The sequence below is a fragment of the Cryptomeria japonica genome, chromosome 5 (assembly GCF_030272615.1).
Source record: "Cryptomeria japonica chromosome 5, Sugi_1.0, whole genome shotgun sequence".
Classification (NCBI taxonomy): Eukaryota; Viridiplantae; Streptophyta; class Pinopsida; order Cupressales; family Cupressaceae; genus Cryptomeria; species Cryptomeria japonica.
This window is the reverse complement of record NC_081409.1, coordinates 870,973,789-870,990,690: the sequence shown is the minus strand read 5'-3', so window position 1 is coordinate 870,990,690 and position 16,902 is coordinate 870,973,789. Positions and strand designations below refer to the sequence as shown.

At 37.8% G+C, this 16,902-nt stretch overlaps 1 protein-coding gene across 1 annotated transcript; it reads right to left on the bottom strand.

Annotated features, from left to right (window-relative positions):
* Window positions 1-6,585: 6,585 nt before the first annotated feature.
* LOC131037868 (probable LRR receptor-like serine/threonine-protein kinase At3g47570) lies at window positions 6,586-9,989 on the bottom strand. Its single transcript, XM_057970105.2, has 2 exons — window positions 7,313-9,989; window positions 6,586-7,227 (listed from the first exon to the last, which is right to left on the bottom strand). The coding sequence occupies exons 1-2, from the start codon at window positions 9,957-9,959 to the stop codon at window positions 6,794-6,796; spliced, it is 3,081 nt and encodes a 1,026-aa protein (XP_057826088.2). The 5' UTR covers window positions 9,960-9,989; the 3' UTR covers window positions 6,586-6,793.
* Window positions 9,990-16,902: the final 6,913 nt, after the last annotated feature.

The following is a 16,902-nucleotide window of genomic DNA, read 5'->3' as shown; positions in this document are numbered from 1 at the left end:
AGAAGTATGGTCCAGATGGCAGCATTGACAAGTACAAAGCAAGACTGGTTGCAAAGGGGTATTCGCAAAAGGAAGGTATTGACTATGGGGAAATCTTCTCTCCTGTAGCTAAGATGACATCTATTAGATTTCTCTTGTCACTTGCAGTAGCATATGATTGGGAGATTAAGCAGATGGATGTGAAGACATCATTTCTTCATGGTGATATTGAAGAAGAAATTTATATGTCCTAGCCTGAGCACTTTGTGGAAAAAGGTAAAGAACATTTGGTATGCAAACTAAATAAGTCTCTATATGGTTTGAAACAGTCTCCCAGAATGTGGTATCAAAAGTATGATACATCTATTTTGTCCTTGGGATTTGTGAGATCTAAAGATGATCATTGTGTTTACTACAAAACTGATAGTGATACGATTCTTATCATAGCTTTGTATGTAGATGATATGTTGTTCATAGGAAACATAAAGGTATGATCTCAGATTTAAAATCTCATCTTTCTATGAAATTTGAAATGAAGGACTTAGGACCAGAAAATTACATTTTGGAAATGGAGATCAAAAGGGATATATCTAAGAGGAAACTTTGGCTCAGCCAGAGAAAGTATATAACCAATGTTCTTGATAGGTTTCATATGTCTAACTGTAAACCACGGGTTGTTCCCATCTTGCAGGGAACTAAGTTGTATGTGCTTGATAGTCCAAAATCTCCAAAAGAGATTGAAGACATGAAAAATGTACCTTATGCAAGTGCTATAAGCAGTCTGATGTATGCTATGGTCTGTACAAGACTAGACATTTGCCAACTAGTGGGAGTACTTAACAGGTTTATGTCGAAATTATGAAAGCCACACCGGGATGCTATAAAAAGAGTGTTTAGATATCTAAAGGGTACTTCAGACTTTGCATTATGTTATCATGGTAACCTGAAGGATTCAAAGAGAACTCTCAACATTTGTGGTTATACAGATTCTGATTGGGCAAGGGATATTGACAGCAGGAGATCCACCAGTGGATATATTTTTGTCTTGAATGGTGGAGAAATTAGTTGGATGAGCAAGCGACAAGTTGTAGTCGCTTTGTCCACTATAGAGGCAAAATACATGGTGGCCACACATGCTTGTAAAGAAGTAGTCTGACTTAGGCATTTGAGTTTAGATATTGACTTTGATGCAAGGCAGGTTGAAATTTGGAGTGACAATCAGAGTGCCATATGTTTGGCAAAGAATCCTACTTTCCATGCTAGATCGAAGCATGTTGATGTTCAGTATCACTTCATTCGTGACATGGTGGAAGATGGAAAAGTTTATCTTAACTAGGTAGACACTCTAGAAAATGTTGTAGATGACTTGACGAAACCAGTGAGCACGCATAAGTTTAGGTGGTGTTCAAATTCTATGGGTCTTGATACCCATGTTTCTCAATAACGTCTGAAATGGTAATCGGTCCAGTGAATTCATCGTCAAGTGGGAGTTTGTTGGAAATGTGCCTCTAATTCACTTGACCTTCACTCATACTGATTGGATTAACTCTTGCCGATGAAACAGTGTGAAAGAAATCAGTGAGCTCTATCGGTATGACTCTTGCTGATGTATGCTCTTCCATTAGAGCTCAAAGAAGGAGGTTTGACGTTATCCCAATGACCTGACAAAGTCAACTTCGGTCATCAGGATAACTTCAATTTTCAGGAAGACTGCATCAGAGTTGTGCCGATGACTCTATGAAGCTATCTTAGGTGGTCTGGGTTGTCATCGGCTATTGGAGGTACTAGTCTGGAGTTAAGCTGATACCCGATGAAGTCTCCTTCGGTGATCAGGTTGATATCAACAATTGGGTCAACATGATGAAGACTATGTCGAAGTTCCGATGAGTCCACTCTACTTTGTCTCGGAGTGTTTCACTTATTGGGATAGCAGTTTTTGGTGTGTGTCGATGACCCGATGAGACCACCTTGGGTTATAGGGATAAGGGGTAACATTTCATCTATTTGGCCAATGACCCGATGGAGTCACCTTCGATGATCGGGTATCATCGGGAGGTCGGGTCTACTAGTTGAAGGCTATCCCGATGGTCCGATGGAGCCGACTAGTTTTGGAGTTGCTTTGGTGGAGTCATCTACCGGTTCATCGCGAGATCAGAGTAACATGGTTGTGGTCTGTCCGATGGCTGATGGAGCGGAGACTAACTACAGGTGTGAGATCGAACCAAGATTGAAAAAAAGGTGAACTCTCGACACTAAGGATGCGACTATCGGTGTATATGAATACAAACCGACCCGACTCCCTGATGCATGTGGGATAATTGGTTTTCCATGAATGTAGACCAACTCAGGTAGACAGTTAGACTTCAAGCCATTGGTATAGTTGCTCGGATGAACGATCAACCAATTTGGTATTTGAAGCCAAATGTGAACCGAATGTATGGTTACGAGTTACGATAGCTATTGAGTGTTTTGTAACTGTTGTGTGATTGGAGTGTTGTATGTTAATCTGGAACGATTGTATGACAGAGTGAAGGAAGTCTGCATACTAGACTTTATTGTATTTTTGACATACTGTTAATAAAGTTGTTATTTGTTGGTGGTGGGTTTTTTTCTCCTGAAAGGATTTTCCCATGTTAACTCTATGTGTTCTATCTCTGTGTTGTTTAATTGTGTATGCTCATGCTTGTGCCGTATTCTGTAAAAGTTGAAAATTTGTAAACACTATTATGTTTTCCCCTGTAAATTGACATTAGGAAAGAGAATTTCCGTATTTGCTTTACTTATAGTCCTAAGGGGTCATAGGACACCATATGACCCCTTAAGACACAATATGACCCCTAACGACACCTAAGGGGTCATATGGTGTCCTATGACACATTAAGACACCATATGGTGTCGTTATGGGTTGTATGGTGTCCTAAGGGGTCATATGGTGTCCTATGACCACTTAAAACAACATATGGTGTCATTGTGGGTCCTATGGTAACCTAAGAGGTCATATGGTGTCCTATGACCCCTTAGGACACCGTATGACCCCTTAGTTATCGTTAGGGGTCATATTGTGTCCTAAGGCGTCATATGGTGTCCTATGACCCCTTAGGACCTAGAGAGAGGAGGGAGTGGGGATGAAACTGAGGGAAAGAGGTGAGAGAGCGAATTCGATGGGTGTAAGGATGGAGAGGGAGATAGCTCGAGGGATAGGGGAATAAGGGAATTGTGAGAGCTAGAGAGGGGAGGGACAAAGAAGTGTATGTAACTATAAGAATGAAGAACCCAAGAAGAGGTAAGGGGAGAGAGAGAATATGAGATCTAGTTCTTAAAGAGAGATGGAACTATGAGGAAAGGGAGATAAAGAAGGGAGAGATGAGATGGGGGTTTCTATGTACACATTTGATACTTTCCCTATTTGGCACGTACCAAATGGGAAAACCCATTCATCACATTTGGCGCATGCCAAATAGGGTGAGCGCCATATTTGGTGCACGCCAAATGACCCGCTTTTGGAAACACCAAACCTATGGGTTGGATTTTCCTTGGGCATCCAACCCAAAGGTTTGGATGACCATTTCAGGCTAGAGACGTGTTTTTATCATAATATTGAAAATTTTGACATATTTTTGGTTGTGCTCTCCATCAGGTTTGCACGTGTTTCAATGAAGTTAAAAAAAATATTGTGGTAAACTTGAGCTCCCTTTTAGCTATCCAACAATGTAATTTATTTCAAATTTTGATTTCGTTAAGTCTTTCAACTATAATTTATTTTGTCAGTGTGTCCGTTTTTTGTCAAAAACCAACATGCACTATTTTGGGTATAGATTTTTACATGTTCATCAAATTTTGAAAAAACTTACTTTTTTAGAAACTAGACTCCATTCTACACAATTTAATTTAATTTTTATTTTTTTTAATTAGTTTTCAATGATTTTATTGGGGAGCATGCTCAAATTTCTATTTTTCAGAACGTGTCCACTTTGAAAATTAGTAAAAAATCATATACTCATTAAAAAATTAGCTGAAAAATCTAGCATAAACTAAAAGGTGTTAGCTAATTTCTCACTGAAGTGATTTTAAAAATTAAAAAAAAAAGTTAACAATTTAAGGGGGCCACAACAGACGCTATGTTATGTTTTTTGCATAAACATAGGACCATTTTTTTTTGCCCCCCTTTTTGAAGCCTTTAATCTCCACCATTTTCAAGACAAATTAGTAGTTTAGAAAGTAGACTCGAAGCACTCCGACTCTTGTTCTTGTTGCATCTTGAAATTTGGAGTGTAATTAGGTTCAATTTGTCGTCGAAGTTCAGACTTTGCTGATTTTAAAAAAAAAAAAAAAGTGGCATCTTAAGACCCCTTTTTGGTACCACAACTTGGTGCACATACCCTCTTAGCAAGGTAGAGCTCCTAACAAGGTTGAGGCAAAATCCCTTGACCGGGTGACTCCTAACAGGGTCTTCTCTTACCTGGGCATATTGTAAGCTCTTAACAGGGCTAGGCCTTTAATCGAGCACATTCCAAAAGAATGCAAATACATATTGTGGGTGCTAATTCCCACTGTGGTTTTCCCAGTCAGGTTTCCATGTCAAAAATCTTTGTGTTCATGTGGTGGATGCATTGTTGATTTGTGTTTTTGATATCTTTACTTTGTTTGCATATTGATGAACACTTAAGTGAATGGTTTGGTAAATCAGCTTAAAAGATTATTTGAGTAGTTACCAATACAATTTTGAGAAGTGTTGCGAATTTGTTTTATTACTGATTCATCCCCTCTCAATAATAATTGGATCTTCATAATAAAACTCCAGAACTCACAATATAAGCCTACAATGTATGTCAAGTAATCATCTCAAATAATTGTAACTGAAAGAGAACAAAAATCTTTGTTACACTAAGTCATGCATGTAGAAACACTAGTATTATCAGAAAAAAAATAGAAGCTATAGCATATGAAGATGAGATCTCAATGTATACCATTCAACTTCATTGCTCATCCCTCAGTGATATGTCCACACAATATGTCTGAGTGTGGGCATCAAATGAATCTATCAATATCAGATTACTAGAGTTCTCAACTTCAAAATTTTGACTGGTAGATGAAGAAGATCTAGATTAGGAGTCATGGATATTGAATCTGCCAAAATCATGTCTTTTCTTTGCATTTTCTTAGCAGCAATAACTTGCTATTAACCTCCTGTGCACTCCCGTTTTGGCTTCCTCCCATTTCTTCTATTCTCGCTAACTCACTTTTTAATGGATTTTTACCCCTTCATGTTCTTTTCAGAAGTAAAACTTGAATTCAGAAAATAAGTGGTCACAGAGGTTCAAAGACTTCAAACGTCATTTTTCTCCATGCAACCTAACATTTTTTTTTTTTGGCTGTCCTAGGATTGAAACGCATATCACTTTAATTGCAACGTCACTCTTTTCTTTCTGCCTGCATGCCCATGCCTGTGATCGAATGCATCAATGGATGGTCATTTTGCCCTCTCTTCTTGATACTGTATTTTTTAATTTAATAATTAAATTAAAAATTAAAATAATTTGTAGTTGTATTTTTAATTTAATTATTAAATATAGAGAAAATAAAGTCAATGATGCGTTTTGATCTGTGATACACAATAGTTGACATGGATATCTATGCCATTATTCTTTCTAACTACCAAATTTGATTTAGGGGGATGTGACAATATGTATATGCATGAATGTAAGTGGGATAGGAAAGTTGAGTGAAATAAGTAAAACTTCACGTGAGATTGCTATGTTTGACAATATGAAATTATTTTAATTTAATTTTTAAAATACATACAAAAATAAATAAAAAATTAGCATAATATAAATTTTACCGTTACACTAAAATCACATAAATATAAATCCCAAAATTTAAATTTCTGCAACCATAATTTATTATTTTTTTATTCATCATATGCATGTTTGAGAATCTGAAAAAGTTTCCTATGATACTTCTCTAAAATTCTTTAATATACCATTTTAATCCAAGACCATCAATTTTGTTTCAATTCATGAATCTATTGTTTATTTAATATTATTTTTTATGTTTTGCTAATCTAATTTGTTTTGGAAGTGTTTGACGATTTAGAAATTTTTTGAAATATAATTTCTTTGAATTGTACATCTGTTTAACAATCCAAAGCTGTTGAAATTCTGGATTAACATCAATGTCAACACTCTTATAACATATAATATTACAGATTTCTAAATCAGTATTTCCTATTGCTTTTGTATTTTTCTAGGCATTCCGAAACTAGAGGATAAGTTTGTCTGGCGTTTCCTCTGTACTGAACACAGAAAGAAATATAAAGCTTTCCAGGCTTCTGTTTCATCTGCAGGTCCCCAAGTTCCATTACATCTTCAACAGCCCATATTACACGACAGTGATAATAATGTAGCTATTATTGGACTCGCATTCTTACAAGTGAAAACATTATACTTATAAATAATATTAATTATTATTATAATTCAGTTTATGTTGGTTTTATGTTTTTGAACTTGGAGACTACTGAATATTTGGGAACGAAAGGAAAACAATTCTTGAACAATTGCACATTATGAGAAGAAGTGTTACAAATAGGACAATGCGTTATATATTTCCATTGTTGCAATATGTATTGACAGCATCATACTTTCTCAATCTACTTTAAAGAAAACACATGAATTAGAACACCTTACAGGCTGAAAGAACTACAATTTAACTTGAGGTGGATTTGACAGGAAGGAATACTGTAGGTCTTGTGATGGAAGACAAACTTGAAACTATCAAACATAAAGGACAAAAACTTCCTAATCGAAGTTATATACATCTAAAAGGTTGAACTTTGACTGTCCGGTGCCAATGTTCCTGTAGGATTGGTTTTGAGTAGTTCTGATATGGTAGCTGTTAACATGGAAGAAGCTGCACCTCCCATGGAAGATGGCTTGAGGCTCCCTAAGGTTTTGGCTACATCTCTTATGGAAGGCCGCTCACTTGGTGATTCAGCAGTGCAAAGCAAACCAATATGAATGAAAGAAAGAAGACATCTATCGTCTTCCATGTTTTCATTCACTTCATTCAACAGCTCACTATCAATAATATCTGTCAATCTGTCTGGAAAGGCCAACCTTACCCACTTTTGCAAGTTCAGGTCTCCCACAAACATGTCATCGTTTGGCCTCTTCCTTGTAACCATCTCTAATATCAGAATTCCATAACTATAAACATCTCCCTTTGTGGAAACACTCCCACCCAATCCATACTCTGCAATGAATATTATTCATCAAATTATTAAAAAGCTAATAAAAAAAATGATAATGCCAACAAAAATATAGATAAAAAATGCTACCTGGAGCAATATATCCAATGGATCCTTTGAGTGCAAATGTTGTTGTACTCAATGAATCTACTGAATTTGTGCTAGTTAAACGGGATATGCCAAAGTCAGTGACAAGGGCTGTCATGTCGGCATCCAAGAGCACATTGCTAGGTTTTAAATCACAGTGCACAATTTGTAGAGGACAATCATGATGTAAATATTCCATGCCATGGGCTACATCTGTAGCAATGCTCAAACACTCACTCAATCCCAACTTACAAAAGTGTTCATCATCTCTGTCAGGGTGCAAATGTTTTTCTAAGCTCCCATTACATGCAAACTGAAGAACCAAACCTTTCAAGTCAGGGTAGGAAAATGCACTTATGATTCTGATGAGGTTACGGTGCCGAATCCTCCCTAACAATTTGCATTCTCTCTTAAAACTCTTAAGAGCTTCTTCATTTGTAAAATTAAGAATCTTCATGGCAATGATCCTACCATCCCTCAAGATGCCTTTGTAGACAGATCCGAAGTTACCCACTCCAAGCAAGTTTGACTCGTCAAATCCAGATGTTGAAATGACAAGATCTTGATAAGAAAACTTTGGATAGCCAAGCCTTCGAAAAATAAGGTTTGAGGGACGGACTAGCCGCTTTGAAAGTTTATGCCTCCATAGCATTACTAGACCGAAGCAAATTAATAGAAATGCAATGATTCCAGCAACTAATAAGACTACTTTTTTCAGCAGGGAATGTGTTTCATGGGTCGGAATTGGGCATGGAAGCAATGAATAATTTTTTGGGCCACATACGCCAGGGTTCCCCATAAACAATACTACAACACTTCTGTTTCGAAACAACCCTCCTGGAGGAATCTGCCCTGACAAATTATTGAAAGAAAGATCAATTTCTTCGAGGTTTTTTAATTTGGAGAGTGAATGTGGTATTGGACCAACAAAGGCGTTGTGGGATAGATTTGGACGCTCTAATGCTGAGCAGTCCCCTATAGAATCTGGAATGAGCCCAGTAAGCTGATTTCCAGATATATCTATCGCTTGAGCCATTACAATTTTACTCATCTCTTGTGGCAACGACCCTTTAAGAGAATTCCCTGATAGATTGAGATAGAATTGCAGGTTTTTAAGTCTGGCAATGACTTCACCAGGTATCCGTCCCTCTAGTTTATTGTGAGATAAGTCAAGGAGCTCTAACTTCTGACATCCCTGCATGCTAACGGGGATCTTCCCTGATAACTTGTTGTGGTAAAGGAGAAGACGTCTAAGCTGCTGGGAGTTACAAAGAGAATCTGGTATTTTTCCAGATAACTGGTTGTGACTTAGATTCAAGAGTCCGAGATGTTGCATTTGACCTATGTCACTTGGAATGCTTCCTTCTAGTTTGTTCCCACCCAAAAACAATCTTTCCAACTTCTGCAATCTTTTAATACCAGATGGAATATTGCCGCTAAAAAGGTTATCGTATAAAGCTAAGAAAGTTAAGCTTGTCAGATTGACAATCTGTTGTGGTATGCTTCCGTTTATCATGTTGAATTGTAAACCCAAGTAATTGAGATTGGAAGACAGTTGGCCTATGGATGGGGGCAATATACCTTTGAAATTATTATATGACACAACTATTTCTTGCAAGTGGGAGCAATTTGTGAGAGCAGTGAGAAAGGCCAATGTTTTACTGCTGTCACTAACAAGTTGATTGCTGTATAGATCAAGCTGGGTAAGAAGGTTCAACATGCCTAGCTCCTTTGGAACCGTTCCACTTAGTCTGTTTATAGATAAAATAAGTACTTCTAGATGGGAACAATTTCCAAGGGAGTTTGGTATGTTTCCACTAAGCTGATTTCCCCATAAACCAAGGTATTCCAAATTGGAGAGCTTGGTACCAATGTCCCATGGAATCTGTCCAATTATCTGGTTATCAGATAAACTTAAGTCATTCAAATTTGAGAGATTTGTTAAAGAGCCCGGAATGGTTCCTCGTAAGTTATTTTCAAAAAGGTAAAGAGTCTGCAGGTTAGTGAGCATTCCCAATTCAGGAGGAATGGTACCCGATAAGTTATTTTCGGCCAAATTCATTAAAACTAAGGTGGACAGATTTTTGAAAGAGCTGGGAATCATACCCGTAAGACTGTTTGCGCCTATGTAAAGGTACTTCAAACTTTTGAGAAGACTCAGCTCAGGCGGAATGCTGCCATGCAGTTGATTATAGGAAAGTGCCAGATAATACAAACTGCGGCAAGCGGAGAGACCGGGTGGAACGGTTCCTTGTAATTGGTTGTTGTCCAGCCTGAGCATCCATAGATTTCGGAGTTGACCGAGTTGAGATGGAATGGTACCAGTGAGGTAATTGCCGGCAAGAACTAGGTATCGAAGAGAGGAGAGATTTCCGAGCACAGGAGAGATGGTGCCGTCTAAACCCATTTGGGTTAAATCGATGGCCCGGACAGAGTGAGAGGAGGAGTGACAAATAACACCAGACCAATTGCAGAAGGAGTGACGGGGAGTCCAGTCGGGCAGAGAAGTGCCGTTTCTGGAAACGGTAGCTTTGAATCGCAACAATAATTCTTGTTGTTGGTGTTGATGAGAGAAATTGCCGACAGAATGAGGAAGAGCGGGGATTAAGAATATGGAAAGCACTGAAATTATCAACAAAAGAGCAGCCATGGTAGACCGGACTACTGTGAGGAAGGGGAAACTCACAAGGCAGGCAATTTGAAAAAAATGGGATGTCGTAGAGGAGAAATAAATAGATAGGGGAAATCCATCCCTAGAAATTACTGTGAAGCCCTCCGTGTTACACATTTCCATGTCGATTGATATCAAAATTAATTTGAGTTGAATTGCACAAAATTAATCTGACTGCTTTGCATGAATAAACGATTGGGATTTTAGTCTTCAAAGCACATCTCTCATATCTACACATTATTGTTAGAGCCACCAGATGCATTCGGCATTAGAACCCCACTACTTTGCATCTCTAATACATTTGGGTAGAACTCTAGTTTTCATTTAGCTCATAGCAATCTTACATACACATAAGATTCAAGAGAATACACACATTTTTAGTTATAATACTGGCTAGTTGCTGAGATGGAAATCACCAAAACTAGGGTTTTGACTAAGACAACCCATTTATAACTATAAACCTACCATTTTTTAGTTTGCAAGTGCAAAGTTATTGGTGCAAGTTTTTAGTCAAAGTTTTACCCTAGTTTTAGGGGAGAGTGGTGCCAAGTGCCCTTGTCTTGGGACCAAGGTACCCAATGCCCTAGTCCACCTAGTTAGGTTCCAGATTTCAAAGTCACAATCTATTTGCATCAAAATCCAAATTCCCAATTCACGGCTCATCAGAATAGAGTGTACAGTGCCTTGGTCTTGTCAATTCAGTCTTAGATTTGGACCATAGGTGCATAGTTAGATCCTTCCATCAATTTCATACTTGCTATCTCAATTTTGTTATCAATTAGCCTACTATACTTACCTTTGTATTCACTTTCCTTTATAGTTTCATCATAAGTTTACATCCTCCTATAGTTTGCATATCCATTTTCATAGAAACAAAGGAATAGAAACCCTAGAAGTATGGGCATTGACTCTCTTTCACAAGAGTTATTCGAGGACAATCACTCCTCTAGGTGATTTGGTATTCCAGGGTTTGTGTGAAAGTGGAGTTAGGCCCTAGTTGTACCCAATTCCAATTTCATCCAAAATACTATTTAACTTGTTCAATTCAAACATAAATAAAAATTTGATAATTAAATATCTAAATGATGTTTCTATGCATTATTAGAAAATAAAAATTAATGGTACATGACAGATAACTTTTTTGATGCCCTTAATTTCTTTGGGAAACCCTTAATTTCTTTGGGAAACTTGGTCTAAATATTTAGCACATTTAATATTGTATAGGTGCACTTATTTATTATGTTGGTCAACTATTTGATTTGTGTGATGGCTCGTGTATGACATGTGTTAAATTTTTTTGGTAGGTATATTATCTTAGTTTCTAGCATTTTCATGGTCAATGCTTTAAAGATAATGTTAGCACCTAATGTTTTGGCACTAGCGCAATTTCCTTGGCCAATAAGCACCTACTAACCTTAGGTAATGCTCCTAAGTACTGGTCATAATTATCTACCCTCTACTATCTATCCACAACAAGCTGTATGGATCCTCACCACTCACATACTACTCCATTAGTATTAGATTAGTGGGCCATTTTGCACACTAGTTGTAGTTTAGTAATATGGGCTTCTAGGGGCCAAACCCATAGGGCCTAATTTTTTCCTTTATTTGTTGTAGTTTAGTAATATGGGCTTCTAGGGGCCAAACCCGTAGGGCCTAATTTTTTCCTTTATTTGCAAATATACCCCTATGACAAAAATGGCCATAACTTTAATGGATGAAGTTGTCTTTTTGAAAACAATATATCATAAAAAGGATGGTTTAGTGTGAGCTTCAGTCCAGAGTAGGTAACTTTTTTAGGTTCTATCATTTGATGTCATTTTTTTCTATTGAAGTTAGAAATTTTTTATTTTTGGCTTTCAACCTCATAATTTTTTGCCAGGATCTCCAATTTTAGCAATTCATTTAGCATTGTAGAGGTATTTTGGATATCTATCCAACCATCTATGCACTTTTTCTAATTTTAGCCCCAGACATGTTTTATTTTAGCTCTTGTCTGATCGATGTCCTCGAGAGTTACTTGGACATACTATTACTTGGGAATGTCTTGTTTTGATCATTATACTTCAATAAAACTATTGTTGAACATTAAAATCTAGGGTTGTGTCAATTGAATTTTTTTAAATTATTCATTCATTGTTGGACTTATCCTCCATGCATCATCCTTGATTGTATCTTTTCTCTCTTTTCGAGAGGATTTGTCCCAGTGGGTTTTCTAATTTCTTTTCTTGTGAGAGATCATTTATGCATGATTACCTAACATGGCCTAGATTTTGGGACCCATAATCATCTTCATGTCTTAAATTGTTTGTATAATAATTCATTCTCCTTAAGTTTCACTTAAGGGAGGGTGTTAGAGTGAATAAATGTCATGTACCTATTAAGGGCATTGTACCTTTCACTTTCCTTGTCGGTATATATTCACATGTTAAGTTTACTTAGGTCCTAAGTGTTATCTATAGAAGTTATAACAAGGTAAAATTCATTTTATTTACTTTTAGTTGCCTTTGAGAAATTTAATGTTTTGTCATGTTATTTGTTTATACTATATCACACATTGGCTTTATAGTTAAGGAATCTCATTGTATAGTTTATATTTACTCAATCGTTTCATGCATCCTTATTATCTAATCTCTGTTAATGTCAATATCCTCTTGAGTGTACACAAAAACAATTCCACAGGATAGCAAGTCTTGTAAGACTTGGGAAAGCGAAACTTTCCTACCCCCCAACTTGCAATGGTCGGAAGCCTACGCTGGTCAAAGTAATAATGAGTGTTGTTCTCTCACGGCAAAGAAATTTCACAAAGATACCGTTATTGATAGGTAAGTCGCAATATGCTAGAAAGGAGTCAAGATAGCGTTTTTGTTTATGAAATTTAATGGAGTTAAGGAATCTCATTGTATAGTTTATATTTACTCAATCGTTTCATGCATCCTTATTATCTAATCTCTGTTAATGTCAATATCCTCTTGAGTGTACGCAAAAACAATTCCACAGGATAGCAAGTCTTGTAAGACTTGGGAAAGCGAAACTTTCCTACCTCCCCACTTGCAATGGTCGGAAGCCTACGCTGGTCAAAGTAATAATGAGTGTTGTTCTCTCACGGCAAAGAAATTTCACGAAGATACCGTTATTGATGGGTAAGTCGCAATATGCTAGAAGGGAGTCAAGATAGTTCCTGACATAAATAATAATATGAAAATACTTAATAAATATTGTCTTAGAATTATTTTACGTGATTCATTGATTTTGGCAATGCTTACTCTGTTCTACCATGTGAAAGAGATAAGCATGTTTGACAATCCAAATTTTTTTGTAATGCACATTCAAATCAGACTGTCAATATCCTCCTGCATGTGCCATTCATATCTAATCTCTGTTGATATACTTGTGTATATATCACTCAAAGTTAATATTTAATTAAAATCTAATCTCTGTCAGTGCCCTCCTATGTATGCCATCCAAATCCAATCTCTGTCAATGTCCTTCGTATACCATTGATTGTTAATCTCTGTCAATCTCCTGTATATCCATTCGAATCTAATCTCTGTTAATGTCAATATCCTCTTGAGTGTACCAAAAACAATTCCATAGGATACCAAGTCTTGTAAGACTTGGGAAAGTGAAACTTTCCTACCTCCCCACTTGCAATGGTCGGAAGCCTACGCTGGTCAAAGTAATAATGAGTGTTGTTCTCTCACGGCAAAGAAATTTCACGAAGATACCGTTATTGATGGGTAAGTCGCAATATGCTAGAAAGGAGTCAAGATAGCGTTTTTGTTTATGAAATTTAATGGAGTTCCTCGGACCAGTGACTCTTCGAAAAAATCCACCAATATCGTGTCTTGAATTTTATGGTATGCATTTGTTTTGCTATTTCATTACATTTTCTACTGTTTCACACATATTTTTTGATGAATAGATTTTCTCTATTAAATAAAAATATTAAAGTACATATTCACAAAAACAAGGCCGGGGGATACAAGATCACCCCGCGAGAGTCACACGGCAAGAAGCCGGAATCAATAAACAAAGCTATTCATCAAAAAACTTCCTCAAGCAGCTAAAGCAGAGGCAAAAAAGGGGGGAGTATCTAAATCATCTTTCTTGCCCCATACATCAGCGAGACCAGGAGTTGGGTCCGGCATGGACCATCCATCTTCAGGGTCTTTTTCTTCTTCTCCTTCCTCCTGCCTGGGAGGCGAAATAGCCAGAACCAGGCAAGGAAACTTAGAGGTGGTGGCAGTAGGCCACCCAGAGCCATTATCAGCAGTAGGAGCCAAAGTAACAAGAGTAGCAAAAGGCCACCCCGAGGCAGAGCCATGACACGGAAGAGAAGCTGAGCGATGCCTCTATGCGTCATCTCTCCCACTCGAGGAGCCGCGAGGAGCCTGGGACTGTGGGGTCTAAGAGCATCAGGCAGAGGAACTTCAACCACGATGACGACCACAAGGCAGAGTGTGGTCGGTAGAAATAAAATCCGGTGGCACTTTGGCAACCGCACAAGGGGCATTGCCCCGATGCTGAAGTAGCTCATGTAAGTGGCCCATCTCAAGAGCAACTTTATTTGCTTGTACCTGAATCTGAATTAAAACATTATTACAAATTCAAGCTTTATCATAAAGAGAGACATTAATTTCCAAAGAGCTGTGAGTAAAAAGAATTGCATTTCTATCTTTCCAAAGAGTAAACAGGATCTCCATTTCAAAAGCATGCCATATCTGGGAAAACTTGAAGGGTAGTCTAGGTGAATCTCCCAGAAAAGACATATGCCAAGAAAAGGGCTTAGGCCGAAAAGGCCGAAAGAAATCATGGATCTAGCTCCAATATTGTTGAGCTCTTCTGCATAACCAAAAAATATGCATAAAAGTTTCTGGGTGACCACAAAAAGGGCACTGGGGATTAGGAACCCCCAAATGCTTAAGTGTGGAACCCAAAGGTAACCCCTGAAAAAGCACACACCAATCAAAGTGTGCAATCTTGGGTTCAGTGGTGGCGGATCAGACAACAAGAAACCTGAATCTCTAGGATTTTTTAGAAGACTGCAAATGCCATCGTTGGTTAAGAATATGGACCATAGATAATGTCCATGCTGCTCTTCAATGTTCGAACACTTTTTGCTTGGCTTCTGGCTCGACCATTCAATGGTACAAGATGCAATGTTATAGGCAGTCTTTTCTTCCCACCCCACCTTGGATTCTTAAATATGGCTGAAAATGGCTTCATCATGGTTGAAAATGGCTTCATCATGGTCGGAACTAGAGGCCCAAAGAAAATCCCGTAGAAGTCCGGACATTGAAGAGCAGCATGGACATTATCTTCTTTCTCAGTGAGAGTGAGAAAGGAGTCATCTGCAAAATGGCCATTGATAGGTTGAGAAGGTGGCTCAAGGAGGGAGATTCCACGAACATGCCCAATAGAGATAGTGTTAGCAAGTACCCAAAACCCTCTGTCGCAAGAACATACAGAGAAGGAGCCAGAGGACAGCCCTAGCAAATGGATCTGAAAAGACCAAAAGCCTCATATTGACAACCATTGATGGTGATGCAGGCTGAGGCATCTCCGAATAACATCTAGACAGACTGAATGAATTTGGGGCCAAAGCCAAGAGCTTCGAGCATAGCCAAAATAAATGGCCACTCAATGCGATCTTACACTTTAGTGAAGTCAATCTTAAGGAAGATTTCCCACTATTTGGAGCATCGGGCCCAATCCATCCCTTCCCAAATAACAATAATATTATTCAAAATAAACCTGGACTTGATAAATACAGTTTGCTCTGAATGAACAATCAAGGGTAGGAGATGATGAATCTTGAGAGCCAAGGCTTTGGCAATGATCTTATACAAGACATTGAGCAAGGTAATATGTCTCCAATTGCAAATGTCCTCTAGATATCTAGCCTTGGGGATAAATTTGATGTTACCTTGGTTAAGCATCTTTCCCAGGGACTAGGAGTGAAAATCTTCAAGGTAAACCTTATGTAGGCCAGGACCAACACAAGGCCAAAGGGCTTTGTAGAACTCGCAAGGGAAACCATCACACCCAGGGGCTTTATCATCCACAATAGCAAAAATGGCTTCCTTGAGATCATCAATGGTTAGTAAGAGATTACAAAAGGTCTACTGAGACTCGAAAAGATTTTTGGGAACAATAGCTAAGCAATCTTACAAAGCTTGGGCTCTGGTTAGAGAGTTTCCCTATGTTGTGAACACCTTCTCATAATGACAGACAAAGGCTTGCTGAATATCAGGCATCTCAGTGAGAACAACATGCCCTTCTTTGATTTTCTTAATCCCTACAAAGGTATGACGAGCACACAAAGCTAGGAAAAATTATTTGGAGGAACTGTCACCCACCTTGAACCAATGTAACCTGGCTTTTATTTGAGCTCCTTTAGTAGAGTAGTTATCTACAACTTGTTTCTGATGACAGAGTTGGGCTAATCGAAGTTGTAGGTTCGAATCAAAAGGATTTGAGGCTAGAGCTTCTCTGGCAACACAAAGATCTTTGGTGATTGCGTCATATGAGCACCTGCAGTACATGACAAGCTATCTACCATAAATACGCAGAAACCTCACAGAAAGGGTAATGGTTGATGGCATGATGAAATAATAAGTATCTGATAGAATACTGAGACGAGGGGTGAATCAGTATACTAAAAAACTGATACAATGTTCCCAACCTCAAATTCAATCACACAAAGTAAACTTATCACAGTTAAGATCAATATTCATAAGAATACTTGACATCAACCAGTTTGACTGTTATGACAACTTAACACTAAACAACTTCAATCTTTGTCAACATCAACAATGCTTAATCATATCTCAACATATTGATCTCTCAATTCTTCTAGTTATCATGCCTTATCACAAGTTAATCAAATCAACAAATAAGATCATAACCACAAAAACAT